We start from the raw sequence: 27,858 nt of genomic DNA, 5'->3' as shown, positions 1-27,858 counted from the left end.
CCGGTCGTTGAAATAGGGGGCGTTTTGGATGGAGGAAGGGGTGGTGTGGTGTGATTCGGTCGGCCGCGCCATATGCACGATGGGACATGGTAGTTTAATGGTGAGCGAGGAGGGCCAAGACAGGCCAATCTAATACATGTCGTCTTGATATCGACCGTCCCTTGAAGCTGAGGTTGTTGAATAACCACGGCCACCACCACTGCTGCTGCTGGTGCTGCTGCCTCCCCCGGACTTCTTCTTCCACCCGAGCTTCATGCCCATCTTCTTCCAGGCGTTTTCTTGACGGCTCTTGGAGTGATGGTGATGTAGGTCACTCGACGGCGGGGTTGTCGGCGGAGTCATCGGGTCTCCTGCGCCAGGGCTGGATGGCAGACTGCCGCCCGAGTCGTCTGTCAATGTACCTGACACTGAGTCGCCGCTGGTGTAGCCGTACGGCGAAGAGCGGCTGCTGGTGGTGGTCGTTCTGGAGATGGACTGGTGAGAAGGCGGGCTGGTCGAGGGTGTCGACGAGTGATAGGAGCAATAACCACTGGCGTTAGAGCGTGGGGAGACGAACGATGACTGCGGTGATAGCCGCCGTCGCATCGATTTGTGGCGGCCGACATCACGCTCCTCTGGGGAGCCGTCCCGGGAGTAACTCGGCTGCGACTGGGGCGAGACATGGCTGTTTAAGAATGGGATGAAGATGGATTCGTCCATGAGATCGTGTATTCGCTTCACTGCAGCGTCTAGAGTCTCGGGTGGAGGTGGTCTTCTCAGATTGGAGTGTCTCAGCAGGGCATCCCTGACGGCGCTGGGAAGGTTTATCTCCCTGGGAGACCCTGGCATGACATATGCAGAGAGCAGCCGGTGCCATAGCATGCAGAGATGGTCTGCCTGCGGGCTGTCTGACAGGATGGGGAACTCGTCGACCTGTCTGGAGACGGCCTTGTAGGTCTCGGCATACCGTTTCGAGTCCATTGTGAACTCGAGCGTCTCGAGGCAGTGGTTCTGGGACAGGTAGGCCATGAACGCGGTGAGGGTGTATGGCGGCGCAGCGGTGTTGGAGAGCACATCGTCCAGCGTCGGTCGCGAGCAGAGCGGGCCACCTGGAAGAGCCAGACTAGACGGCCGCGAGAACTGCCAGCCTTCCATCACCCTCTCCTCGTCTGAGTCGAGGACGGAGGCGGCGGGCGAGTTGTACGCGGACGAGTCGGGCGTAGCTGTGTGCCAAGTTGAGGGTTTGATGGTGACGGTCGAGTAACGCAAGCTGCCTCCTGATGGCATTCCCTTGGAGCTGGACGAGGACTTTCTCGATCTCGAGCTGCCTTCGAGGTCTCTCGATCTGATGTCCTTCCACACTCTCACTTTCCCTTCCCCCTCCCCCTTGAATCTAACGTGAGAGGCCGTGCTGGCCAGATTGATGAATCCGCCCGCGACTCGTCCCCGGGCAGATGTTAATAGTGACAGTAGGTAGGCAGCATAAGCTATTCTCAGCTCAGCTCACTCTCGTCTCGTCTCAGTATGGTCAATATGGTTAATGGTCTGTGGTCAATATGGACTCGATGGTGGATGGTCAACGGTCTATGGATGGTCTGGTGGATGGTCTGGCAATGGTCAATGTGGACTGATGTATGCGCATATGAAGTTGAGCAGCGTATCGTATCTGTCGACGTCGAGTGTGAGTGTAAGTGTCGAGTGTAGTGTCGAGTGTCGAGTGTTAAGTGTAGAGTCAAGTGTTAAGTATGTAGAGAGAGGAGATGGGCGGCGGGCAGTCTATGTAGTCGGCCAAGTACCCTGACTCGCAAACAAAGTGGAGAGGTACCTGGGTGGGTATACCTTGCGCCCTCGCAGCATGCAAACTGGGTCCGGTACAAGGGCTGTACGGCCTGTATCTTATACTTCTGGGATCTTGTTCAAAGGACGCCGGCGACTCGCCCGGCAACAAACGCCGTCTCTGCCTGTGTCTGTCTGTGTCTCTGGTCTCTGCCTGTTTGTCTGTTGTCTGGTGTCAGATGTGTCGTGTTAATCTCGTCTGCGAGTCTTCCTCGCTCTTCTATACCAGGCGAGATCCGACCTGCTGGCGTTAAGGTTAGCAGGAACCTTCGATGCTTGAGAAAAAAGACTGCTAATATCACCATAAGATCGAAAGGGCCAGCAGAGTTCCAGATTTATTCCTTATTTCTTATTTTTTTTTATTTTCACTTTTCGATAACCCTTCTACTCTTCTTCACGACCGCGCCCCCAGGCCAGGGAAAGTTCGAAAGTCTACTGGAAAAAGCAACGAGAAAAGGCAAAAGGAAGAGGAAAAAGCAATATACAGAACAGGAAGTGAAAATTAAAAAAGAGGCCAGGAAAAAATAAAAAATAAAAAAGAATAAGGGATGGGCTTCCGGGGTGGCGACCGCGACGTCGGCTTGGGCTTCTTGATCGCCAGAAGGGATTTACGGTTTGTGCTTGTTCGCTGCCACCCGCAAGTGTGACGCCAGAGATCGACTTTAGCGAACCGTTGACGAAGATATGACTATCAGAGAGTCCTGCCCAGCTTGGTTGTACCTGAGTCTGTCTATGCGTCTAGACGGTGGTGGACTATCTACATGCAGGACGTCCGGCAGTTCCGCCTGGCACTTATTACACCCTCGCCGTTGCATTGGTGGGCGCGCGCGTAAATAAATGGCCAATCTATTCTCCAACGCAGTGGATATCGATAGTTTGTTGAGAGCCAGTTGGAACCAGCCGCGCTGAAGAATTTCATCTGGGACTAGACATGGACAATAGACGGGTTTGACAGCTGGCTAGATGTCGACTTTGGCTCAACTTGACCAGGCCAACCCGGTCTTCTCTCTCTCTTCTCCTCGTCTCCTGGTTTGCTCGTCTGGTTGTACAGAGCAGACTTTTCATATGCTAGGGGTCTTCTTCTCACGTACGACCGAGAATATCCAGGGGAGGTGTCCCCCACTCACACCCGCCAGAGTGCTGCCATCACAGAGCAATATGGCTATTTAGAATTGGGCCACGGTCAGGGCAAGCAAGCTGAAGCTGTGTCACGACAGGTATACAGGTTTCACGGAATAACTCTTGCCTTGCGGTTCGAGAGCGAGCGAAGCTTTGGGCTGCCACACTTGGCATGGACGAGCATTCTACATACGCAGTACTGATTTACGGTACTTCTCTCGTCCAAGCAGAGAAGTGAGAAGTAAACCGGAAGAAGGTTTCCTCATCCCTCCTGCACATCAGTTCATGCTGTAAGCTGCATTTCGAATCTGGCGGGCGGGTATATAACCAAACCCTGGGCTAGGGCTAGGCGTCAGACCAGGCATCAGGCCATCATCCCGTCATCCCTTTCAGCGAGGGGAGAGTACGTTATCAGATGGTAAGGGAGACCATGTTGAGGTTTAAAAGTACCGCAGATTACGTACCAGAGAGCCACGTATATTGATCAGTCCATCAGTCCATCGCTATCAAAAGGGGTCTCACAGCATTCGTTACAAGTCCATACAGCCAAGTTCAGGCGTCTCTCCAAGTCTCCATCCCAGAAGCCGCCAAGTCACTCAGCAAGGGTCTTCCATCTCCATCTTCCGTTGGTTCGTTCGCTCGTTCGTTCGTTCTCATCCGCCTGGCCGCCTTCTGTGATTGTTCCCTTGTCTACCGGAACCCTTCTGGAACCTTGGCCGCTTGCCGACGACAGCATAAGCACATCAGCTGGTGACAAGCAATACACGCTACCAGTTTCAAACGGCAGTTACCCTAATCTGGGCAATGGAGCTGAATTGCAATTGCATACATAACCATAACCATAACCTACACAGGCGCCGTCGGCGGGAAAACAAATAAATAAAACCAGAGCAAAAGATTAAAGAACTAATCTTACCTGTCCATAAGGTATCCAACTTTTGCATTTTAGCATCGATGACATCCTTACCCGGCCCGCCGATCTTTTTTCTTTTTTCTTTTCCCTTTCTCTCCCTCATCTTTTTTGCTCTTTTCTTTTTTTTGCACCCTCTTATCCTTTATTCGGTAATCCCAGTCGCTGACAGGGGAGGGGGTGTTGGAGGTTTTCTTTTTTTTTTTCCCTCCTAACCGCCGATCCCCTGGACACAAGTATCGTCATTGTTCTTCTTGAACCCAGTGGTTCCGTTCCATAAGCTGGATTTACTGCTATCGATTTATCCGATGGAGACAGGTAACGATGCATGCATGGACTGTTTGGGAGGCAAGGTGGAACTCTATACCTTTACCCGACAGGGCGTGGATGCGTGTGGCGTGCTTCGACGGTTTCCCTGTTTGCCCTTTTTCCTTTCTAGACGGAAACGAGATGCAAAGAATGCTCGAATGCATGATGTCAACGTTGCGATAGGGGAATTAGATAAAGTGTCTAAATTGTCCGGTCAGCGGCTGGCGTTGCGCCTCCTTGTTTCAGGCAGATTCTTCTTCCTTTCAACCTCTGCGCCGTACAAGCCCATAACAATATCAAGATGGGAATATTACTCCACGCATTTCACTCGGCATGCATGAAGGGGGAATCGAGATCCATGCGCGATGTCGGATCTTGCGGCCCCAATCTGCTCTTCCTGTGCTCTTCCCACGGAGCAAGAAACTTTCCGGACGACCAGGGAGAGCTTCGATGTACTATGTACTATGGATACTGCCTTATAATTAGCAAAGTCGAACGAGTCCGGCTTTACTTCCTAGGCGCTGCTAACATGGCCATAGTATCATGCACGCTCGAGTTAGGGCGATAGGTTAGCGTACCAGGCTATGGGGACCTGTTCGGAAATTCATGCGTGTATCCGCCAGCTCATTCGATACATGGCATTTTATTACAGGGCGGCGAAGTACTATTATATGCAGCGAATGCTACATACGGCACATTAAGCATCATGCTCGATGTTTGGTGTGTACACAAGCGACATGCAGCCCGGCGCCTTTTGAGGCTGATTCGATAGGGATCGGGCGCCCGACGTGATGTCTCAACGCCCGTCTCACCTATCACATCGCTCGACGTTTTCTATCTTTCGAGCACAGCGCACACCGCTTCAACGCCCAATGGTCAGTTGACGCATGGAAGCCACTAGAGAACGCCTTCCCCTTCTCCTTCTCTTCTTCTTCTTCGCCGTATGACAACGACAACTCCAACAAAGAGACCTGCATCGTCAACGTGGGACTTGCGCTGTTCGTTGTTTATAAATCGCGCGTTTTTTGAACAAGGGCTATCCATAGTTGCGTGTTTATCCAGAGATAAAGTGGGAATGGTATGGGATAGATTATTTGTTCGCCGGATAACTATTTCGTAATAGACCACGTATCCCCCCCTCCCCAAATCGCCGAATGCATGGGAGATACAAAAAAACCCCTCGCATGGATAGGACGCCCGGCAAGTGTGTGGAATTTCCCCGAACCAGATCGTAACACATGATAGCGAGCAAAGGTGGCCTATCGTCTGAGATCGTCGTACTCCGAGCCGTTGACTAGCCATTCCCCATCTTTTGACGTAAACGTACACTCTAAGCGTCTGGCTAGGGCGGAATATCGTATACTGCTCCAGCGGACAATTTCCCGAGCGTTGCCAGGAAGAGTAAAAGCTCTACTCTAGCACTGCGAGGAGGAGACTCCGTAGCATTAGCATGCCGTCTGGTATAGGACAGGGTTAGCTCAGCTAGGATGATATTGGCCGCTCCACAGTGGGCGACGACCCCCCTGCTGGCCGCAATCTCCCTTCTAGAAAGGTTCTGGAATGGTGTGGGATCTCTATCTTTTTCTAGAATCCTTCTAGCACATGCAGTCGAAGAGCAGGGTGGTTGGTGGTTGCTCGACGGGGGTCGCCGTTCCTCCATCCATCCATCCATCCGTCCATCCAGATATCGTAGTATAGCGGGCATGTCACCCTGACATCCGTATGGTTCATTATATACCTGATAGGGCCAAGGTAGTAGACGGCTGGCCGGCCTTCCTATCACCTACTCCATAGCGTTTTGAGCAGTATCTGCAAGGTACTTTCTTTGCCACTGCCAGCTCGTTCTATCTCTCGGCTATCGACTCTCCCGACGAGCAGAGATTTCTCTTCCTGGCCTGATGTGCCACCTCAATGTGCCGTAATCGGGATACGGCTCCATCCAGCCCTACGCCCTATCCCCGGAAGTGCAAACAGAGATTTGTGATTGTACCCACACCCATTTCTCTTACTTTGCACACCATATAATCATGTTTATAGCCCGTCAGTAGGCGAGTTCCTCTTTTCGTGTTTCTCCTGCTCGCCTCTCGCGCCCTGACTAGCCGATGCGATGGCGAGACTGATATCTGTTGTCACTAAGCCCTATATTGTGGTGCCTTGCCCGAGACTATTGATATCAAACAGTTCGAATTGCCATCCCTCAAAGAAGGAGCTTTTTCGGCCTTCCCCGACCCCCTGAACCAGTCTGCCTGCGACTAACTTCGGACTTGTCGTTTTTTGTATGGTCTGTGTCTTTTTGCGTCTGTTTTTGGGTCTCTGTTTGCGTCTGTTCTCGTCTGGCGGTTGAGTTAAACTCGCGGATCTAGGGATATGACCTAGATCATCGTTCCATAAAGTCCATAAGAGGACATGTTTTCCTTGATATTCACTCCCCCCTTCCCAGCTTGAACGAACCTCCGGACGCCGCCTGGCGCCATGCAGCGACCTTCTTCGGCCTTTCGCCCGTCTCCTTCTCACTGGCCGACTTGGACATTCCCCCTTTCTTTTCTTTTTCTCCCCTGCTCCGGCATCCTTGATTGGATCGGGGACTGGTATCCGGGCGAATTATTCTCCATGGCCGCTTGCCTCTTGACCCGATCAGGCGTAAGATGAGCCCGGCGATAGGTTTCTCGCTTGACGAACCGCGCTATCTTTTCCGTTTGGAAGGCTTACTTGGCTATTACAAATCCATTATTCAAGCGCTATACGAGCTTCTTATGTGTAGCTCACGGCTCACGGCTTGAAGGCTCGAGGACGGCTTGACGCAGGCTTGATTGTTCCGAAAAACGGAGCCCAGGCGAACTTGCAGCCAAACTTCACACCGGCTTCTATTATTATCCCAACTTGGCATTTGAAGCTGCCTCGGGAGACGGACTATCGGGTCTGGTAGATGCCATTACACTCCCGAGCTTCTGCAGCCACGTCTCTTGCTGTTTCCCCTTCTACTCAATTCACGGCCGCTAAGAGCGAACGATGTCTGAAAGCAGTCATTGCTGGAATGCGCCATGTCCGCGCGCGCGCGCCCTTGGGTTTAATTAATAATGGCCGTCCGCACCGTTTCAGCAAGGGTTCCCATTCTCTGGATTCGAGATAAGCCATCGACGGTTCCCGGTGAAGTTTCCCTGCTAGCCTCTCTCTAGCCTATCTGTCTATAATCCGGGGAAAGAGTCGAACCAGATCGTCACAAGACCCGTCTCACCGGTAGAGGTGAGTTGCCGTCGTCTCATGTTCCCAAAGTCGCCTTCGCCAATCGTCCTATGGGAAATAAGATTTCAATCTTCAAATTATCAAGGCCGATCGATCTGCGTTCGGTTCGAACGGTATGCGCAAATGGTGCTGCGCGCTACGATACTATTACAAGGTAGATCCTGGAGACTGCAGACTATCTAGTATCACATGTCCCTCTCATCGGTCATTCATCGATCGATCAGTTACCAATATCTTGGTAGTACGGAGTATACCGAGTATACGGTGTAAAGCATCCTTATATGTGTGGACCTGTCTCCGCCGTTAATACGTTAATACGTTAATGCTCTGCTTAGATTTGGTTGATATGCAAATCATGGCCAAGTAACTGCAAAAGGGCGTGAAATACCACATCGTATTGCTCACGGCCACGATGACATGGCGACATGCCATTTGATCGTCCTCAAGGAGGTGTGGAAGCGAAAGGATGAGCTCATACTTTTCGTGTTTATCGGGCCGCTAAAGAACGAACGGACGGTTAACTGGGCTTCAGCTGGACTGCCTTCCATCGATAATTGATCAGTTAGATCCCCGATTAACGAGCCAAGAAGGCCACCGTTGGACAGATGTGCAGCCAAGCTTTGCGGGGAGGACAACATATGGGTACTACATAATATATATGTGACCGTTGAACTGCCGTTCTACTGCATATAGTATGTGTTGTCAAACGCAAGATATAGTGATATATCTGCCCGTTGCCATCGTCGCCCTCCCACTATACCCCCTAGTCGACGTCGGCATTCTACTCCCCCCCCCTAGGAGAGGTCGGAGATGGCTTCCTAGCTTATCACTGGAATGCACAATGTCATCATCAAACGGGATGAATATTACATCCCTCGCGCTTGTTGACTTTCCCAGGGTCGCCGGAACTGCCGGCCAATTTTTGTTTCGGTTTTCTTTTTTCTTTTCCTGTTTAATTTTGCACTTTTATATATAGTTGTTGCCTGTCAAACACGACCAAGGAGTCCACTTCCATGGTCACAATCACGAAGCTAGTCTGGTCGATATAGTCATGGTTGTATCCTGCCCTTATATCTCTGCCCACTATTGGTCGCGGATCAGCGGCCCAAGATGCCGGCGGACTGGGGCAGTTAATTGCGTGGGGCGAGATAGATAGATAACCCCGCGTTCGTCCTGCTGAGATGCTTGTTGCTAGTTCAGATTACTATACTCGATAGTTCGGAGAGAGCGGTGCCGTTTTAGGTTATCAGGATGGGACGGGGTTCTCCCTCTTTTTGTGGACTGGAGCTGACGCGTTTTGCTTGCCGATGAACGAAGCATCTCAAACGGATCCGAGATTCTCATCCGTGATTGATCGATGTTTCGATGATCACGACGAGGGACGTATAGGAGGTATGGCGTCATTGATATATATAAAACAGCACCTTTTACTAGATGTAGCTGCCCCTCGTCTTGCGTCACAGGCATATCTTGATTAACAAAACATATATTGATATCAAGTATATGAACGTGATATCCGAAGGACTTATCGCTTACAGGGACAAATCAACCTTACTCCGTATGGTTTATGTCGTCATGGCACAGCTGCAAGGCACGAATCTAGCTATCCTTCAGGTGGCAAGATACAATCTAAGATTCCAACTATCTTAGATGTATCAACATCGGCGCAACTATAATAGGCGGCAGTGCACTGTATGTCATTGGCCTGCTCCATTTCTTCTTCGCCTCTTCTATTCTTCTACTTCTTCCGCCCTTTCCGTCTTTCCGCCCTTTTCGCCCTCGCTAATGCAAAAAAAAAAAGACCGAGGAGTTTAGTTGGGTTACCTAATCCGGTGATAAAAAGCGACGAGGGGACTAGAAACTCTTCCCGGGGTGCGATGCTAATAGCTAAAGAGCTAAGATTAGGTAGCTAAGACAGGCTAATCTTGCTGCTGGTTGCATATACGACTTTTACCAAGGTACTTCTTTGTTATCTGCAGCCACGTTTGCAATATATCCCAATCATTCGGTATTTGATATTGCGAATGTTCGTGTTTGGATGCACGATTGGATGCCTTGTCCCGGTTATGAGGGTGGCCTGACCTACTGGGGGGATAGCAGCTCGTCGGGAGATAAGGGGTGAGTGAATATCCAAATACCTGGTACTCGGGATATTACATTGATTTGAATCAATAATATACCATAGCCTGGGTGATGCTTGGGACACTATACTATGCATAGATACCCTTGACTCCCAATACTCGGCGGTTGGGATAAATGATACCAATAGGCGAGATAGGTACATACACGGTGCAATCTGTATCAAATACATACATAGACCCTCCTTCCAGGCCTGGTTTCCAAGGATGCGGTGTCCGTCTCCCAGCCAGCTTGTCTTAGACGCCGGATCTTGTCGTCAAATGCCTGCGAGTGTTCTTGCAGCGTGCATTTCAAGATAGAGAACAAGAAAGCCTCGTCCTGCGCGCCACGTTTCTCGTCTACCCTTGTCGAAGCACTCGTTCTCGCGAGATATCGAGAAACGAGCAATGCGTGGCTCCAGGCCTTGAGCTGCGATTGTGCGCCGACTCCGGCCTTCAAAACAATGGTGCCCGTCCGATCCAGGGGGCTAAAGTAGAGGATATATTCCTCGTCTTTGAATAGGCCAATCAGAGCAGGCAGGCTGATGTTGGTGTCAATATTGGATGCAGTTCCTCGTTCACCCCTACGGTCATCGTCTGACTGGAGAAGAGACAATAGTTGGTCTAGGGAGACTCCAATCCGACACTTCCCAAATACTGCATTAGATTCGGCTCTCCATCGGAGTACGCCGTCACTTTCGAATATCCGTTCTTCTTTCGACGCCTGCGCTGGCGTGAGGACCTGGTCATCGTCGAACAGTGCTGAGAATACGATATTTGCACGCTGTCGGTTTAGAGTCGTCATGTTGACTGCCCTGACCGCTGCGTGGTTTGTTGCCAGATGTATGGCGAGGAGGAACAGCAGTGCAATCCATGTTGCCAACGGAGATGAGACGTAGGATACCACTACGCTGCCTACCTAGACGTATGCTTCAGTTTAGCTGACCATGGCCAGGGGAAGTAACGAAATCCATACCAGCATCCCAATAAGAGATATAATCGTTTCCTGACTCGAGTCTTTCTATTATCTCTCGTTAGCCATACCACATACAAGGAATGTCACGGCTAGGGGGCATACCGCATTCAGCTCCCCCAGATTCCCCCATCGAGCAAAATGAGCACTTAAACTAGCCTTTGAGCTGCCAGCCGCAACACCACATAATGCTCTCAACACGCTGGAAAGACTAAGAAACCCTACCCTCACAGGCTTAGGGAAGGCAGGCGATAAGCAGTCCAAGACCATGGCTGAATCGTTGAGTATGTCTGCAGCCAGTCTGTACATTTTACATTCTGGCTCGAGAGACGTTCCGAGACGATGAGCGAATAGGATGGTTGCTATCCTGCCCATGCTTTCTTGGAGGACGTTAAGGAGCAATGCAGCCGTCGGGGAAGCGGTGGCATCTCCGACACCGACGCCTGTGGGATGTTAGTTTTGGTTTAAATAGGGTTATACGGCATACGCACCTTGTAGGACTGCTCTGGAGGATAAGAGGCCTGCAATTGAGCTTGAGAATGCCTGGAGTGAGTCCTGGCACGAGTTCTGCTTAGTTAGGTCTTGCATTATACGTGGGAATGGCTACGAACATATATCTGATATCTGGTGTTGATTAGCCATCCTATCAAAGTGATTAAGCTTGAGGATAGCTTACTCGAGATAATCTTCGGTGACGCTGTGTGGGTATCCGGCTGGAAGGAATACGTTCAAAAGGGAGGTTATATACGATGTTGACGAGGGCTGCGGTGGTGACTATTACAATTAGCAGTGTAAAACAATATTGTAAATATATTTTAATGAGATACTCGTTATATGACCTGATATCACGTATCTGCATAGCAGGCTATCTCCAGATATAGGATCAACGATATCCAGATACATACAATGACTTCAACACTCTCTGCCCCCCTCTCGACCTTGGAACTGCGGTAGACATACGTCGCGATCGTCGTTCCTATCTCGTCCGTTTCTTTGATGGTCAGATCTCCCTCCAAGGCTAGAGACATAGCTCCTGTCTCTACACTTGTATAGACTGTTGATTGGCTATCCGGTGGCCTCCCGACAAATACACGGTCGAGAGCAGCGACGTAACGAGGTTGAATGTAAGAGAAGCTTTGCTTTTTGCGTGGCTTGCTCCAGCTCCAGGCCAGAAGTTGGCACCTACTCCTGCATTGGCTGAACTATGCGGCTTTAGATGGTTGACCTCAACCTAAACGACGGAGATATTCCCCCCCCTCATCTTCTCTTGGTTGTTACATGATTCAAGAAGGAGGGCGACCCGGATGCTCGCGAGGGAGTGTTTAACTCACTCCAAGCCACCTTCGTTAGGTCTGACTGGCCGGCTGCATTCAGCAGACAAAGGGCGTACGTATCCTGCCAAGTATAGAATCTGGGATAAGATAAGAAGTTCGGATCAGGGTAGCATCCCGCAAAACAAGAGGTGGTTGTAGTTCTAGCCGGACGACCGAAGCTACCTGGTTTTGCTGTAGGGCACGAAGTATGTACATGTACATGTACAAGGTACCAGGTAGATACATGGCCAAGCGACATGGGCAAGAGAAAGCACGGAAGGTCGTCTATAGCTTTACATGTCCGTATACAGGGAGGGACGATCACGAGAGATATCAACTTGGCCGAGCCTGGGGCTTAGAAGTGTGGCCGAGTCCCGTTTTCCTGTTATAGTCGCCCGTCCACGGCACGGCATACATGTCGGTGTTTGAACGCCGAAAGATAAGAAAGAAGGAGGCTGGGTAGGTATACTAGTTAATAGCATATTAAAGCTTAAGGTAGGTAAGTACAGTGAAGTATCCGTGGTACAGTACAGCCTTTTTCCATATCCCCCAGCCAGCTGCCTGTCGCTCTGCTCGCTGTCGCTATAAACCCGAGGCCGACCAACCGGGCCCAACCAAAGCCTCCGACCAAACCATGGAAAAAGCATTGGACATGTTCGCCCAACCCAGGAAAAAGAAAAGACTTTGAAAAAAAGATAAACTCCATCCAGCGCCGTTAAGCTGAGACTAAACCAGGCTTCAGTTAAGGATAAAAGAAAAGAAAGAAAGGAGAAGAGAGGGGGGGAGGCCCTGTGTGCCGGTCCCGCTAGGTTGCTGTGCTGTGGTGCTTCGCTGTGCTGTGCTGTGCTGTTGCTGTTGCTGTTGCTGTTGCTGTTGCTGTTGCTGTTGCTGTTGCTGTTGCTGTGGTGCGCCGTGCTGTGCCGTGCAGCTGTTTCGAGGGTGTTATATAGAGAGACAAGGACCGCCGGCGCCGTTGAGGGCATGCATCCTCCCCAAATCGATCAATCGAACTATACAGGTATGTCGTGTGGTTGTGTATATATCCCCTTTCGAATCCAGCTCAGTCAGGTGGGTATATGTCGTGCTATGCATGCTTTTCTCTCTCTCCGTTTCTGTCTGTGCATCATCGTTCATCATTCCGTTCCATCCGTTCCAACCCGTACGGCAACATCAATTGCGTACACCTCATCTTCACTCGACCCTCAGGCCGTCACTGTTCAAGCGAACATGCTTGCCCCGCCGGTCTCGATGGCATCGATCTCGGCCTGGGACCAGGGAGAGCGTCTGAATCTGGCGGGCAGGTCGTTGCGGTCAAAGTACTCGCCCTGACGAGCGGCCACGGGGCCCAGAGCAGCGCCTGGGGATGCTCCGATGCTGGAGAATGGGCGGTAGGTGGTGTTGAGCGGGCCGTGCTGCTGGGCTTTGGCACGGTAGGTGACGAAGGAGTCGGGGAGCTGGTGGGTTGGCGAGGCGGGATGCGGTTGAGGAGTGTGGTCAATGGTTGCTGCACCTGTTAGCTGGCCTGTCTATACCGTGTACCGTGCTTCCCGACGAGCCTACCTGGGATGGAGCGTTTTCCCATGAACTTGATCAGAGGCTGTCGTGCTGCAGCAGCTTGGCGGAGAACGGTGGTGGCCTGCATTGTCTGTCGATTACGTCTTTATGTGTAGTATTTGATCTTTAGCAGTGCTTTAACAGTGATATGGCTTTATAGTGATCGAGAGAGAGGTCGAGTGATGATGGTGAAAGGGAAGAAGAGAGTTGTGTGTGTTGAGGTTGAGAGTTTTCGTGTTGAGCTCGAGGCAAGGGAGCTAGGGATGACTAAGCGCGGGCGGAAAAGGTTGAGCAAGGAAAAAACCGCGACCAGAGATAAGGGGCAGGGCGCACGCTGATTGGCCAGAGGGCGCGGCCTTATCTCGGCGATCGGCGGATCATCGGTTCATCCGAGTTCGGCGCCGGCTCGGCTGCTTAGTAAGAGACTTATATAAGCGAACATGCGATAGCGCGCGATAAGGGCCATAAGGGCATAGGACGAGCAGGGCCGAGGGAGTTCGTGATAGTCCGTGATAGACCGTGATAGAGACCGTGATATCGCGGAGAAAGCAGCAAAGGGTGGTCAAGATGCACGAGATCCTCCTATTCGCCTCCGTCCCCGCGTCCCAGCACGACGAGCTGCTGCACCAGCTCGCAGGGTTGGCGGCCATGCAGCCCACGGCCGTGCTGGAGCGCCGGCTGCTCTTCAGGGCCTTCCGCAAGCCGGGCTTCATCAAGCCCCGCGTCGGCGGCAGCCAGGCGCATGGCCAGGAGGCCCAGGTCGGCGACGTCCAGCGGCTCAGCAAGATGCTGGGCTCTGGCATGTACCATCTCCAGGTCGTCAGCGACCTCGACAGAGACAGCATAGGCGGCACCGCGGAGGACCAGGCGGAGTGGAGGGTCGAGTTCAAGGATGTGCCTGACGCCGGAGCTGCGACTGGAGTGACCACGCGGTTCGCGGGCACCGCTCGGCTGCCGGACGACTACATTTTCGTCCTGAACGAATGGGGGTTCAAGTGAGTGTACTTTGTTTACTTCATTTGTTTACTTCATTGTTCATACCATTATATACTTCAGTATGCTAACGGGTTAGCTACCACTCGGAATACGTCGTGGAAGGCAACGTACTCGTCTTAGACGACGCCGTGCTCTTCCTCCACCGCATACTGATCATCCCTCCAGAGCTGCAGAAGCCATCACGGCCTGGACGGCCGCTCTCGGTTCTCCCGCCGTACGATAAGCTCACTCCCCTCGACCCCAGTGGAGGATACGTCCTGCAGGCCTGCTTCACGATACAGGACAGCAGCAGTCCGGACCTGCTCAGGTCGACGTCCCAGCGCATGTTGGCGTTGAAGGAACAGCTCCGGCCGGCCATTCGACTAGAGCCAGCTGATAGACTGGCCCTTGATCCTAGAGTAAAGGCTGGCACGGTCTGAATCATGGCCCTGGTTGATGTACGATATTAAAACTGCTACTACTAATCACTGAGCGTTCACGTAATGTCAATTGCTTGCATACTACACCGTCTTTACCTCTGATGTAGTTTTATTCCTAATTGGGATAAATTGAATTTATGACCACGTGACTTCGCGTTCGCGTCTTGAAAGTTATCCCAAATAGGCAGCAAAGGGCATCGTATATCGACTTTCGACTGCTTTTACCACACATCAGACAGTATCTATGTGGCTGCGGCGTCCGTTCGTGCGCTCAACAGCATACACAACCCCCTACACCTCTGCATGCCACGATATTAATGTTAGATATCCATTCCGCAACCTCACAATGACTTCACGAGGCACGAAACGAACTCTTCCCGGCACTGACCGCGCTATCTCACCTCCGCCAGCTAAACGGAAGCCAAAGGCAGAGGCATCAGCTACCAGTACGTCTTCCCATGGCTTATACTATACGCGTAATGTCACTAACACCTTTACCTTAGGCCAAACGGTCGCAAACTTCTTCAAGCCTGCCTCACAGAAGACATCCACCCAGTCGACGAAGAAGGTGTCATGGCAGATAGTGAACAACAGCTGCATAGTGGGCAAATACCTCGTTGGTGCAAAGGAAGAAATTCAGAAAGAGGAGCGTAAGAAGATACGCATCGCTGCCTTCGACTTTGTACGCACGCCAATATCTATACCACTACATGGCTACATGTCTGGCTGGACAAGCATAAGCTAACCAGCCGCAACAGGACCACACCCTCATAACCCCCAAATCCAACTACCGTTTCTCCAGCTCCGCCTCAGACTGGAAATGGTGGGACCCCAGCGTCCCGTCTAAACTGAGACAACTCGCTGCAGATGGTTACACGCTCATCATCGTCTCAAACCAGAAGGGAGTTAGTCTAAAGCCGGCGAAGGCGAAGACGGGAAATGCCGACTCTAAGAGCCTGGTCACGCTGAAGGAGAAGGTCACGGCTGTACTGGATGCGTTGGGCCTGGATGTTTCGGTTAGCATGTATGCTGCCACGGCGTATGATGAATATAGGAAGCCCAGGACGGGGATGTGGATGCAGATGGTCCAGGACTTGGGATTGGATGTAGATGGTGATGTGGATGGGATGGAGCCAAGGTTAGATCTGGAGAATTCTATCTTCGTTGGAGATGCGGCGGGTAGAAAGGGTGATCATTCCTGCTGTGATCGGTACGTTTTCAAGCCACCCGCCCGCCTTCCCGTGTGTTGGGCTGCATACTGAGCTAAGACCGATGGCACACTGTTAGACACTTTGCTGCAAACGTCGGGATACCATTCAAGACGCCCGAGGAGTTCTTTCGGGACGAACAACCCGTTCCCATGGCCGCCGACGTGTTCGATCCAAAGAACTATATCGCTACAACACCAACGGACGGAGACGACAAGACTCCCTTTCCGTTCTCAAAACAAAGTGATACAGAGCTCGTGATATTCTGTGGTAGCCCGGGGTCAGGGAAGTCGACGTTTTACTGGAAATATCTGCAACCTTTAGGATATGAGAGGGTGAATCAGGATATACTGAAGACGGTATGTTGCTTCACTTCTCCCTTGGCCCGCCGGTCTCCACGTCGGCTAACATGTTGTGAATGTTTCAGAGGCAGAAGTGTCTAAAAGTTGCAAACGAGCATCTACAAGCCTGCAGGTCTGTTGTAGTTGGTATGTTCTTTTTATATACCGGGATACGGGAGCCGGCTCACCGCCGGCCCATATACCTATAAACCTACCATGAACGATTGAGCCATGACTTACATCTATACTTATCTTCCAGACAACACCAACGCCAACAAATCCACTCGCGAAGAATGGATCTCTCTTGCAAAAACCCACAATATCCCAATCAGATGCATCTACCTATCTACTCCAATAACGGTCTGTAAACACAACAACGCCGTACGAGCCGCAAATCCAAACCAGGTATGTCTTGACCACTCCCCTCTCATTCATACATCCACACATCCACACATCCATACATCCATACATCCACACATCCATACATCCATACATCCATACATCCATCTCTCCCCCTCCATCCATCCGTTATATGCCGTGTAACATGCCCTCTTCCCCTCCCCCGCCTTACCTGTCTCTCTGCTGTCTTCGGCGGCCGGGTTCCCTCCGTTCTTCCGACTGGATAATCTAATAATGCGGTAATGTATAAGGAATCACTGAATCCGGAATCCCGCACCATACTTCCGCCAATGGCGTTTAATGACTTTGTGCGTCGGTTTGAAGAGCCAGATGTATCAGAGGGGTTCAACGATTTGGTAAGGGTTGGCTTTCAGTTTGATGGAGGCGAGGAGGTGAAGAGGATATGGGGCCAGCACTGGGTTTGAGTAGACGTGCGTAGATACATCTATAGAACTGATAGACTTGAATGATATATGATCTTTACACATACACATGCACAGGTACGAAGTAAATGTATAGATCAGTTTGCTCTCTTTGTTCATAACTTTTGTTTTCATTCGTCTCTATTTTTGGTTGTGCTTCTGCCAACAGTGCAGCGTAGTGCAGTGCAGGGTATAAGGAATCAACATGAGTGTCTCAGGGAGGGTGTGGTTACATACACGCAACGATACATCTGGTGAGTATATGGGGATGGGGGTATAGGCGTGGGTAAATAGGTATATATAAGACAAGTCTGGGGAATGTATCAATAACTATGCATAGAACGTGCTGAGCCTGATCAACGGCTTGCTGCATGTTGGCTGAAACAGTTTGAAAAAAAGGGATGTGGAATGAAAGTGCTGTGCCTGTGATGAAGGGGATGGAGATGGAGAAGGGATGGAAGTATGGTATGGTATGGGGGTAGGGGTGTAAAGGTGATGGATGGAATTAGAATGTTAAACATTAGAGATGCATGAAGTATAGTATAGCACAAGAAGGAAAGCTGCATGTCCCACGTTATTGTTATTCCTCAGGAGCGGGAAGATGTCATATCTTGTCCTCCCGTCTGGCTTTCTCCTTTCTCTTTCAGGGACATCGGCCATCTGCATCCCCATATGCATCCCACCCACCGTATCTCCATCTTCGCCATCAACAGGAAAATATCAAATGTCAAAGTAAATGGTAAAACAATCAATGCAAGAGAAGAAAGGTAGGTAGATATGAGATAGTTCCACGCAAGTGGAAAAGGCTTTTCCGTCAGGGCGCCCTGCCCTCGCGCCTCCGGGCTCCAGCGCCGTAAACCGTAACCATAAATAAAAACCATAAGCGAGCCGCTTTCTATGTATATCCTCTATAACGTATAATAACAAGGGCAGAAAAAGGAAAGATGCATAAGACAAATGGGGGAATAGCAAGGTCAAGGAAAGTCTGGGTTTTTTAGGCCATGATTAAACATTTCATTAATGAGTGTCATGACAAAGGAGAGAAACGGTAGCGAGCGTCATTCATCCGGCACATCGCATATAAGGATATGGCGTGTGGATGCAGGGTTATCATAAGGAGCGTAATGCATGATTCGTGATCTGATGCTAGTGACAAAGGAAGGAAGATGTAGAAGCGAAACTGGGAATAAAAACCATGAAAACAAAGACATTGTAACTCCAGTCGTCCGGCTTGACCAGTGCGGTGCAGTGGAAGGGATACGACTATTAATCGTGGGCAAACTATGCAGGAAATAAAGAAGAGACATGGGATAGATAGGATAGGATGGGGGGTATTTGTACAGGAAATGAAGGGGTATAAGAGAGACGGCTAAGAGCTCTTGCGGAGGCTGAAGATACCGTGTAAGAACTTGAGGATGGCCTTCTTGGATAAGAATCTGTCATCGCTAGACCGGCAATGCTGCAGGCCAGGGCCAACGGACATGGGGCCGACGATGTCTTCATCTCCAAGGTCCGGGAACTTGTTCTTGTCATGGAGTCCGGGTATCTTGACGGCTTCTTCAGAGCCATGGAGGACCTCTGACGGGCTGAGGGAGAGAGGGTTACCGTCGCCGTCCTCGAGGTTGGCGACCACATGGCTGTAGTCGCTCTTCCACTGACTGTTGACGGACCCCCATTTCTCCTCCGTGAGCTGGTATATATGCGACGTGGAGCCGTAGTGTTCGTCGGTGCGTGCAAGGTGTTTGGCATAGTTGCATCGGGCTACCTCCCAGTTCGAGCGGAAGTTGTGTAGGGCTTCCATGTCACAGATCTCGGGCACGTAGGGCTCCGGGTAGATGGTGAAGTTTGCATGGCCCAGTTTGCAGGACCATTCGTCCACGGAGTCGGATATGGCGATGCGGGTGGAGTATAAGCGTGACATGGCAAGCTGGCGACTGATGGACGACATCGACGGGTGAGCAGAGACGATTGGTGACGATGGTGGCATAACGTCACTTATGGAGGTGATTGGTGGGCTGGGCGTGTCGCGGGAATCTGACGCTGGCGCGATGGACGGAGACTCCAGCGGGGAATCGATATGCTGTTCCTTGTCGATGTGTGGCAGGTCCATCATCACCGGTGGGAGCAGCGGCGTTCTGGCATGTCGTTCTGGCTCGCCGTCAAACGTCTGGTTGGCCTTGTCGATATCGAGGCCCGCAACCCCGGCCTCGTTCAGCCGTTCCTCGAACGTCGTCCTTGCCGGGGAGGGAGCATAGAAGCTCTGCCGCGCCGATATCAAGCTGGCGGCCGGACTGACGAGTGCAGACGTCGCTGAATTGGCGCGCGATCTGAGCGAGTCTTCATACCGTGTAGCGACTGTGTCCGCGATCGACGAGGGAGCCTTTGGCTGCTTCCATTTCGACGACAGCGACGAGAAACGAGTGCTGATCCTGGTTATCCCGCGAAGAGACTTGCTGTCCGACCTCCGCTTCTTGAACGAGCCGATCGTGTCCAAGACGTCTGTTTCTTCAAAGTCGTGAGAGTCGAGCGAGAGGTGACTGTCGTCGCATGCAGCGGCTGCAGCGGCTGCGTGAAAATCATTAAAGTGAGCTAAGCCTTACGTTAGTGACCGTTTATCCTTAACATTTTTATCTCTCCGATTAAAAGAGTATACGTCACAACTTACGGAAATAGCCATCTCCTTCGACGTAGTTTACCTCCCGCTCGCCCGGTTCTTCCTTGACTTCGGTCAACTGCGTCTTCGTCCCGCCAAACGCCTCGGTCGAGCCGACGACTGGAGAGGAGGCCAGCGACGAGACCGAGCTGGGAAAACGAGTATGCGTCCTGGCCGAGAAGAGCGAGGTGACTGGCGAGCCCGGGTTCGAGGAGGCCATCGACTCTGGGGACTCTGGCGGTGGTTTGGCGAGGGCGAGGGAGACGGAGACGGGCTGTAGCGAGGGCATGGCTTCACCTTCGCGCCGGTTAGCTTCGAAGAGGTGTGATAAGCGCAGCATAGTGCGCGAGGGCCGTAGAGCAGTGTTCGTCTTTATGAGGCAAGACTATAGACCGCGATGCATAGTAGAGGGGTCGTAAGAGCTGGGAGCAAGGTTATAGTTATACGGAGGGGAAGCAGACGCAGTCGCAGGCCAGTAGCGAGCGAGGAAGTTCATGCAGCGAAGGGAAGGGCGTGACGATCGACCGCGATACAGGTCGAGGATGTAGCGGTTGTGAGGATACAGCGGTAGTCGCGGTGTTGTTCTTGAAGCGTTGTTCTTCTTGTTCTTCTTCACTGGCGGTGTTCTGGCGGTGTTCTTCACTGCGATGTTGACAGCCAACCGCTTCTTACGCACCAGCGTCACGAGGAAGATGAAGAAGAGGAAGAAGTGAAGCTGACGAAGAGATGATGACGATACTGGACTGCAATTGGGTTGAGGCACGCGACAGGCTCTCCGACTCCAGTGCTTCTTCCTTCTCCCCGGGCGCCGTTCGCGGTGGCCAGGCAGCGGTCGGGCAACAAGACTGACGTGGGCGGCTTGGGAAAAGAGAGAAAAGAAAAAACGAGGACCAGTTACGGACGGCCAGCGATACGTCTGAATAGACAGTCAAGCCATCGAGGAAGAAGATGAAGATGAAGATGAAGAAGAAGAAGAAGAAGAAGATAAAGCCTTACTAACAAGCTCACCGTTATTCTTTGTTAGGGCGTATACTCCTACGACTACAGGGCAGGCGATGGTTTAAGTGCTTTCGCCCGGAAGCATCAAGACCGCGGTTGCGCAGACACAAGCAGGGTGCTCTCCGACTGTATCCCCCTCGTTTCGTCGTTCTTGCTGCTGCTGCTGCTGTGTACATATCGTCGAACAGACCAGACCTGCCGCAGGGATGGGAGGCAGGCCGAAAAGCAATTATGCCCTCTGTTCCGTCAATTGCACAGCCGTCAGTCTGTCAGGGCCATGACGAGCAGGCAGATCCAAGATCTTCTCTTCTCTCTCTCTCTTCAGGTTCCACGACCGCCGAACCAAGGTTGAAGCAAGAAAAGCGTGAAAAAAAAATATAAAAATATGCCGAAACGTGGCTCCACCCCTTGAGGATGGATATAAGACGCCGAATACCAACCAATCCAGCCGCCGGAAAATAGGAAAAGGTTTCGAAAAGGTTTAGGGAAAGGATGTAAGAAACGGCGCGCCAGGAACCAAGGATCAATCTGGGTTACGGGTTACGGTCACCCGCAAGAAGAGACAAGAGACAAACAAGAGACAGAAAGAGAAGAAGAAAGAAAGAAAGAGAGAAAGAGACAAAAGAAAACAAAGACTCAAAGAATGCAAAGGAAACCGTTGGATTATTTACTCTCCGCTGCGGATCATGTCCAGACTTCCTGCTTTTTCTCTTCTTTTCTTTTCATCAAGCTGATAGACTTTTCAACAGCTGTTCCTGCGTCAAGGATGAGCTCAGTCCGCCCTTACCCGTGGACTGGATACGAGGCGAGTCGCTGCCTGAAGTCGTCATTCTGGAGTCAGTCTCTATGGCTGAACAGTCGGTGGTGGATGAGACGGGGATAGGGATGCAGCAGGATATCAATTTCGGCCCTTGCAATTCGTGTACAGAAAAAGTCGCATCCTGTGCTGCAGCGAGGCACAATACCTGATTCGTTTCTTTTCTCCATTTTCCTCCTTCCCGGCAAGTTACTCTGCAGTCTAGTCTACGTTCTATTTCCATCTACACAACCCCATACGTAACATTCGACCAATATCGTGGACAGCCCGGCATCAACCCATGACGCTCACCCAGCTCTGCGCAGACGGCCACATCGCCGTCGTCGACTACAGAAGAAGTACTTCGGACGTGGGCGGATGGGACTGGATCGGACTCCATCGCATGTACCCCGTCCACTCCATCCATGTTCATCCATCTTTCTCCATCGCATCGACTCCGTAACGCTGGCTAGACCGCAACATGCTTTTCGTGCCGTTGCCGTCGCTCGTGTTCGCCGTCCCGACACACAAACCGCGCTCATGGTAGGCTCCATCGGCCCATCGATCGTAAGGCGTGTATAGGCAACATGTCAAGCTAGCCGGGGTCTTCACTATGATGACGACGATGCTACTCTGTATACGGAGTAGCGAGAGAGGACTGAATCAGGTCGGATTGGGCCTCCCTCCGAGCAAGGCGAAGCGGCGGACCAAGCAGGACGGCTTCCCGGCTGTTCGACCATAGTCGCCTGCTTCTTAAGGCCCGGGATACTTCCATCCTCGGTCTCTCCAGGCCAGGATGAATTAGTAAGCTCTTTTCTCGTAACTTGCAGCAAGGTCGGCCTGGCTATCCCGTACCTCGCGCCTTTCGCCCATCTCCACATGCAGATGGAAGATATATTATGGATGGAAGGACAGACCATCCCTTGTTGTACTGGCCGTATTGACATCTCAAGTCTCAAGTCTCAAGTCCCTCAAGTAGTCCTAAGTACTCCGTAGACTTCTAGTAAATATGCTATCAGGCGAAACCTCAGCGTAAAAAGTAAATTAACCTGGTGTGCTCGCTTATGTACTTCGCCTAAAGCCCTTTCTCTCACATATTGCATTGTATAAGTGGTACGGGGGTACAGTCAATAATGCATAGAGGAAGCTGGAGCACGGCGTCCAGGCTCGTGTATGTTGTGCCAGAAACTATTGCATAGTCACAGATAATCATGTGCACGATATCTATACATCTATACATCTTTGCATCTATACATCTATACATCTATACATCTAAGGATGGGATGGATGGTGTATGTCAATTCATGTTAATTAGTTAATAGTTAATTAGTTATTAGCCATGAAAGATACGAGCTCGATCTCCGTTATGCAAGGGATAACCGTTGATCGCCTTATGCATCTTCGGCTACTATCGAGTAATAATACGACCGATATTATTCTAATAATCGCTTATTCTCAAGCCTATTTCCTTATTACGTATATATTTACGCCGGACCGGAGGTGTCTATGCATCTTCCTCCTCCAACGTCGCACCATCCGGTCGATCGCATTGTGTAAAACACAGCAGTGCGACAGCTTTCCTTCCCGGGACGCAGAACCCGGAATCCTCCTTGCATCACCATCCATTAACATGTCGAAAGAGTTAATATAGGCACAGAAATAGCCCCCATCCAGCAGCTCCTGGCACCCCTTCAATTACCGACCGGCATAACATATAACCCCGTAAAAAGCTCGTATATGTATGGTGCCTAATTTATGTATGATGTATGATGTATGATGTATATGTAGTGACTCCATTCGCCTCGCCTAACTCAGCAACGTCCCAACATATTCGGCCTTTCTACCAAATCCAAACCACCCTGAGTAACCAGCCAGGCCATCCCACTGTACCAGAAATCGGTCGACGAGAGGGAAAAGGATCTTTCCCGACAAACTGACGGTAGTCACGCGGGCCCAGGACTCGATGAATATCGTTCGTAGATATCGTGGGGTTCCACGGCGTTGTGATCGAGGTCCGCATTGGGAATTGGACTCGGGCTCGCAGTCGAGAGTGGACGTGGACGTGGACGTGGATGTGGGATCGGATGGAGCGGTGATGTTTGATCCGCCTTGAGGTACGATGCGGTATACCAGGTAGTCAAACAGGCGGAGGAGACGGGCGGCAACGACGATGCAAACTCCCGTCCCGGGCCCGTTGGTGAGTATGATGTCGGGATATCCTGTGCTGGCGCCTGAGGTGGCGGTGAGCTGCTCGGGATGTCTTCCTGTGAGCAGCAGCATGCAGAATCCGAGGCATTGCAGAGTAGACAATGGCGCCGTCAGGAAAGATTGATGCACTTTTCTCGCGCGAGGGACCGTCACGATAGTGTAGGCTGCTTGCTGGACTTGGTCTCCCTCCGTCTTGTCGGTCTGTCTACCGTTTTCGAGGCTCTTCTCGAACTCGACGGCCTTCCTGGCGCTGAATGAGTCTCCTGAACTGACGACGTATGTGCGTCTGGCGTAGCAAGCAGGGTCTAGTTGAGCATGTCTTAACATGGAGAGCATCTCTTCAGTGTGTCCTCCGCTTCCTAGGACGACAAGAAGATGGATCGGACGCCATGGCTGCTTGCCTTGAGCCTTGCTTGAGACTCGCATGTAGAACTATCATCCGTCAGTATCTAAACTCGACTTGAAGAAGGGGTCCAAACTACCGTAATCAGAGAGATAGAAGCCAGCAGGACTAGAGTCCCAGTAAGAACTAGATAGTTCATGATCACAGTGGCCCCAGGGTATCAAAGGGTTTAGTTGTTCATCTGTTCATCTGGTAGTTGTGTTGCTCTGTGTATCAATTGAAAACCACCTTCAACTACCTAGATCAATAGATATTCACCCTTTCACACATAGTGTCCACCACAATAGTCTAGAATTCACTGCTGGTATCTTCTCTCATTCTCTCCTTACTTCATTCTTCATTCTTTATCCGTGTTGTTGCCACATCGACCTTCCCATGTTTACTTTCTTCTTCCCTGCCAATGATGTTTTGCTCCTTCGGTGATTAGCGCGACTTAAACCCGCTCTCACCACCGAGAGGAAAAAAAAATATGAAGATCGAGCATCACAACAACCAAACAACAAACTCGGCCTTCCCTCTACAGCTTGCTTCATGTAGGCCGTCATGGCGCCTTTTTTTCAGAAGCGACTGCGATGCTTTTACTGCGGCGGGAATTCGAAGCAGATATGGAAGAATGGCATCCAGAGATGGCAATGCGACCGCTGTCAGGCTGTCAACCATCTCGACGAGGTATGCTCTTTCTATCAAGAGACTCCCATCTAGCTCATGCGCAATAAAATCGCTGAACTGACTATGATATGAAGAATGGCGAAATAACTGATCCTCCGGCCGCTGAGGTTTCGACGGAAGAGCGATTCCGCCAGTACGCTGACCCTGTCGCGCAATCGTTCGAGCATGAGCAACCAAGTGCTGCAGATTCTACAATCTTCTGTTCAACATGTCAGAAGAACCAGTACCTCTTCACTCAGACGCTGGCCTCATACCTGCCAGAACCGTCACATCCGGAATACGCTGTCTACGAAGAGTCGTATCCCTCCTACAAGAGGAGTTTAGAGGAACGCTACCCGCAAGTCTGCGAGAAGTGCAAACCGCGAGTCATCGATCGTATCAGGCAGACTGGATATGCCGCCAAAACAGACCATCTGCGGCGCATGATGGAACGTAGCAAGGGCAAATCATCGAAGCAAAATAGACAGATGTGGAAGTGGAAGGGTCTTCTAGTCTCTACAGGAGCTGTCGCGTTCTGGACAAGTGTTGCTGGTCAACTGGTCTGGGATGGCGTAGCATTTGCTGCTTCTGTTTATCGGCTGCAGGATGTGGAGGTGGCTTCATCATCGACTTTCTCCTTCGCTAGACAGTGCATATCTCGTTCTATCCAAAGTCGGGGCGTTCCTGGAGAATGTGCCGCCTTGCTTGTGCCCTACGCTGGACTATCGTTGATTCTAGGCGCATTTTCCCTCTGGTGGAACCCGAAACTGAGGCTCAAAGTTGAAGGTCACCATGGTAGATTGGTTGGACTACGGGAGTACTACCGCATCCAGATCGTCGCTCTCATGGTCAGGTTTATGGCGTGGGCTGGCCTGCAAGACCCAGCGATAATAGGCCTTCATCCACAGCTAAAACCGTCAATTCACATATTCGTGGCCGTATTTACCTTGATCGTAAGTTCTACTGTTCCCTTAATTGTTAAAATGATCAAATATTCTAACCTCGGACAGACCACTCTCGTCTCAACATCAACTATAAAATTTGAGAAGAAGCCGCTCGTAAACTGGAGCGATAATACCGACAAGCTGCTGGCTAATAAAAACGGCAGCGTAGGTGCGCAGCTGGGAAGTCCTCCAGACTCCCAGAATTCTGAGCCAGGTAGCCAGCCAACCTTTCAACGATTTCCTATTTCTAGCCTTGCTCCACGTCGTTTGGCAACTCCAGAGCCATATATACCTCCAACTCCTCCCCTTGACCCGCCACAGGATCATATCGATGCAATGGACTGGACTCCATCTCGGCAACCGCTCCAAATCCCGATCAAACCGGTTTCCCATCAGGTACCAGCGGTTTCCGCCTCGACACTATTTCAAGGCCAGTTACCTCAAATTTCTAAGCCGCCTTCATGGAACCTGCGAAATCCAGTTTCACAGAAGCCTGAGAAAATCCAAAGGAAGCCAAACCCTTTCCATCAGGCCCCTGTTCTACAACCTACCTTGTTCTCGTTAGATGACGAGGAAGAGGAAGAAGACCATCCTAAGCCAGCTCGCACCAACGCTGTTTTCGCCGCACCCAAATTCTTTCCTCCAAGTCTCACGACCGAGACTGGTTTAGAAAACTTATTCGACCAAGCTTTCTCAATAGCAGATGGGCCGGGTAATGGTCAACCAAGTCAGTCCACACAGGCTTCTGATAGTCGCAAATCCACAGCATTTGGTAACACGCCATCACATATCTTGAGAATTTCCCTCTTGATCTTTTGTCTGGCGCTCTGGGCGAGCACAAAGCTCTATACCATGCCTATGAAATCTATTGAAACTGCGGTGCTGGGAATATCATTCCTTGTGGCAGCCTTCTCATTTTTGGAATCATTGATGAAACCAATGTTGGCCTGGAATGTGACAGATATTCTGCTCTCTCTTTTCGAGCTTGTTTCCTGCATATACCTTGCCGTGATACGGGCTCGTCAACTCGACGACCTCGTAGCCCTTGAGAATGCGGGAATATACCTAGTGTCCTTCATGATGGGACATGAGATGTTTGGGCTTGGTCCTTCTCTAATGGCCAAGGATCCTGTCAATCCAAAGAGTCCTAGACTCGACAGCACGGAGAGGGAGAACAAATCTCCAAGCCCATCGATAGACGAATCGATTGCGACCTTTAACACTAAACAAAAAAGTCTTTCCCCGGACAGCCAACGCACCAGCCCACAGATCGGAATCGGACGGCAGCCCACAAACAACATTAGACCTAACCAAAAGATCAGCTCTCCAACGAGAATCATCCCCCAAAGAAACAATAATAGTTTCCCTGATTTCGGTACTCGCATGAAAGCGACACCGCAGCCAGCATTCTCTCCTTCGACTGTATACGCAGGCTATACCCCAGCCGCCCAAAAATCCAACCTATCCTTCTCTCCATCATTCGACTCCGCCCTGCAAGATAGCCCTTTCTCACCGACTTCTACAGCATCTGACTATGCATCATCAGTAGCGTCAGAAGCGCAAACTCCTATTGCTCAGCCGAGATTTTTAAATCTAAATCACGGTGGCCCAAGTCCATCCATTATCAAATCTCTTAATCTTAATGATCATCCTGCTCCCCCAGCCCCTCCTACTACGCGCTATTCCTTGCGTCAACGACGGAACTAATGCCAAACAAGGCAATGATGTCTTTCTTATCTGTTAAATACCTATTCCCCTTTATTAAATGTTACTTTGATGATCCATACTGAAGCCTCTGCGTTTTAGATATTCATATGGCGTTTTGTGGAGGTTAGCGCTATGCTGTGTTTTTGTACTTTGATACCGCTCTTTTTAATGCAATTTACATGATGATATGCATCTTTTTCACTGTATCTAAAAAGAGATCTAAGTTTGTGTCTTCCTCAACGAAGGTGCATTGGTATATGACTTCGACTAGCAGCTGTTACACAGTAGCAAAAAGGTTATGAATGCTGTGCATATGGATGACCTTTGTTAACTCGGCAAGGCCGAGCGATGAGTAGCTCAGG

General features: G+C 50.8%; 8 protein-coding genes across 8 annotated transcripts; 3 read left to right on the top strand and 5 right to left on the bottom strand.

Annotated features, from left to right (window-relative positions):
- Positions 1 to 129: 129 nt before the first annotated feature.
- On the bottom strand, positions 130 to 1,266 carry GIQ15_01376 (G protein signaling domain-containing protein regulator; the record flags this gene model as incomplete). The annotated part of the gene is made up of 1 exon (XM_033548793.1): positions 130 to 1,266. The coding sequence occupies one exon, from the start codon at positions 1,264 to 1,266 to the stop codon at positions 130 to 132; it is 1,137 nt and encodes a 378-aa protein (XP_033409744.1).
- Positions 1,267 to 9,697: 8,431 nt separating this feature from the next.
- Positions 9,698 to 11,514, bottom strand: GIQ15_01375 (uncharacterized protein; the record flags this gene model as incomplete). The annotated part of the gene is made up of 6 exons (XM_033548792.1): positions 9,698 to 10,432; positions 10,490 to 10,534; positions 10,592 to 10,929; positions 10,974 to 11,041; positions 11,163 to 11,260; positions 11,392 to 11,514. 6 exons carry the CDS (start codon positions 11,512 to 11,514, stop codon positions 9,698 to 9,700), a joined length of 1,407 nt encoding a protein of 468 aa, XP_033409743.1.
- A 1,502-nt stretch (positions 11,515 to 13,016) lies between these two features.
- Positions 13,017 to 13,441, bottom strand: GIQ15_01374 (uncharacterized protein; the record flags this gene model as incomplete). The annotated part of the gene is made up of 2 exons (XM_033548791.1): positions 13,017 to 13,303; positions 13,360 to 13,441. The coding sequence occupies 2 exons, from the start codon at positions 13,439 to 13,441 to the stop codon at positions 13,017 to 13,019; spliced, it is 369 nt and encodes a 122-aa protein (XP_033409742.1).
- Positions 13,442 to 13,920: 479 nt separating this feature from the next.
- Positions 13,921 to 14,768, top strand: GIQ15_01373 (mediator of RNA polymerase II transcription subunit 18; the record flags this gene model as incomplete). The annotated part of the gene is made up of 2 exons (XM_033548790.1): positions 13,921 to 14,348; positions 14,426 to 14,768. 2 exons carry the CDS (start codon positions 13,921 to 13,923, stop codon positions 14,766 to 14,768), a joined length of 771 nt encoding a protein of 256 aa, XP_033409741.1.
- Positions 14,769 to 15,114: 346 nt separating this feature from the next.
- Positions 15,115 to 17,141, top strand: GIQ15_01372 (bifunctional polynucleotide phosphatase/kinase; the record flags this gene model as incomplete). The annotated part of the gene is made up of 7 exons (XM_033548789.1): positions 15,115 to 15,214; positions 15,272 to 15,450; positions 15,527 to 15,978; positions 16,056 to 16,335; positions 16,404 to 16,464; positions 16,577 to 16,722; positions 16,968 to 17,141. 7 exons carry the CDS (start codon positions 15,115 to 15,117, stop codon positions 17,139 to 17,141), a joined length of 1,392 nt encoding a protein of 463 aa, XP_033409740.1.
- Positions 17,142 to 18,507: 1,366 nt separating this feature from the next.
- Positions 18,508 to 20,131, bottom strand: GIQ15_01371 (uncharacterized protein; the record flags this gene model as incomplete). The annotated part of the gene is made up of 2 exons (XM_033548788.1): positions 18,508 to 19,727; positions 19,804 to 20,131. The coding sequence occupies 2 exons, from the start codon at positions 20,129 to 20,131 to the stop codon at positions 18,508 to 18,510; spliced, it is 1,548 nt and encodes a 515-aa protein (XP_033409739.1).
- Positions 20,132 to 23,392: 3,261 nt separating this feature from the next.
- On the bottom strand, positions 23,393 to 24,220 carry GIQ15_01370 (glycosyltransferase family protein; the record flags this gene model as incomplete). The annotated part of the gene is made up of 1 exon (XM_033548787.1): positions 23,393 to 24,220. One exon carries the CDS (start codon positions 24,218 to 24,220, stop codon positions 23,393 to 23,395), a length of 828 nt encoding a protein of 275 aa, XP_033409738.1.
- Positions 24,221 to 24,740: 520 nt separating this feature from the next.
- GIQ15_01369 (uncharacterized protein) lies at positions 24,741 to 27,496 on the top strand (the record flags this gene model as incomplete). Its single annotated transcript, XM_033548786.1, has 3 exons — positions 24,741 to 24,866; positions 24,941 to 25,798; positions 25,856 to 27,496. The coding sequence occupies 3 exons, from the start codon at positions 24,741 to 24,743 to the stop codon at positions 27,494 to 27,496; spliced, it is 2,625 nt and encodes an 874-aa protein (XP_033409737.1).
- Positions 27,497 to 27,858: the final 362 nt, after the last annotated feature.

Source organism: Arthroderma uncinatum, assembly GCF_011692745.1.
Source record: "Arthroderma uncinatum strain CBS 119779 chromosome Unknown scaffold1, whole genome shotgun sequence".
Lineage (NCBI taxonomy): Eukaryota > Fungi > Ascomycota > Eurotiomycetes > Onygenales > Arthrodermataceae > Arthroderma > Arthroderma uncinatum.
This window is presented reverse-complemented; position numbering and strand designations above follow the sequence as displayed.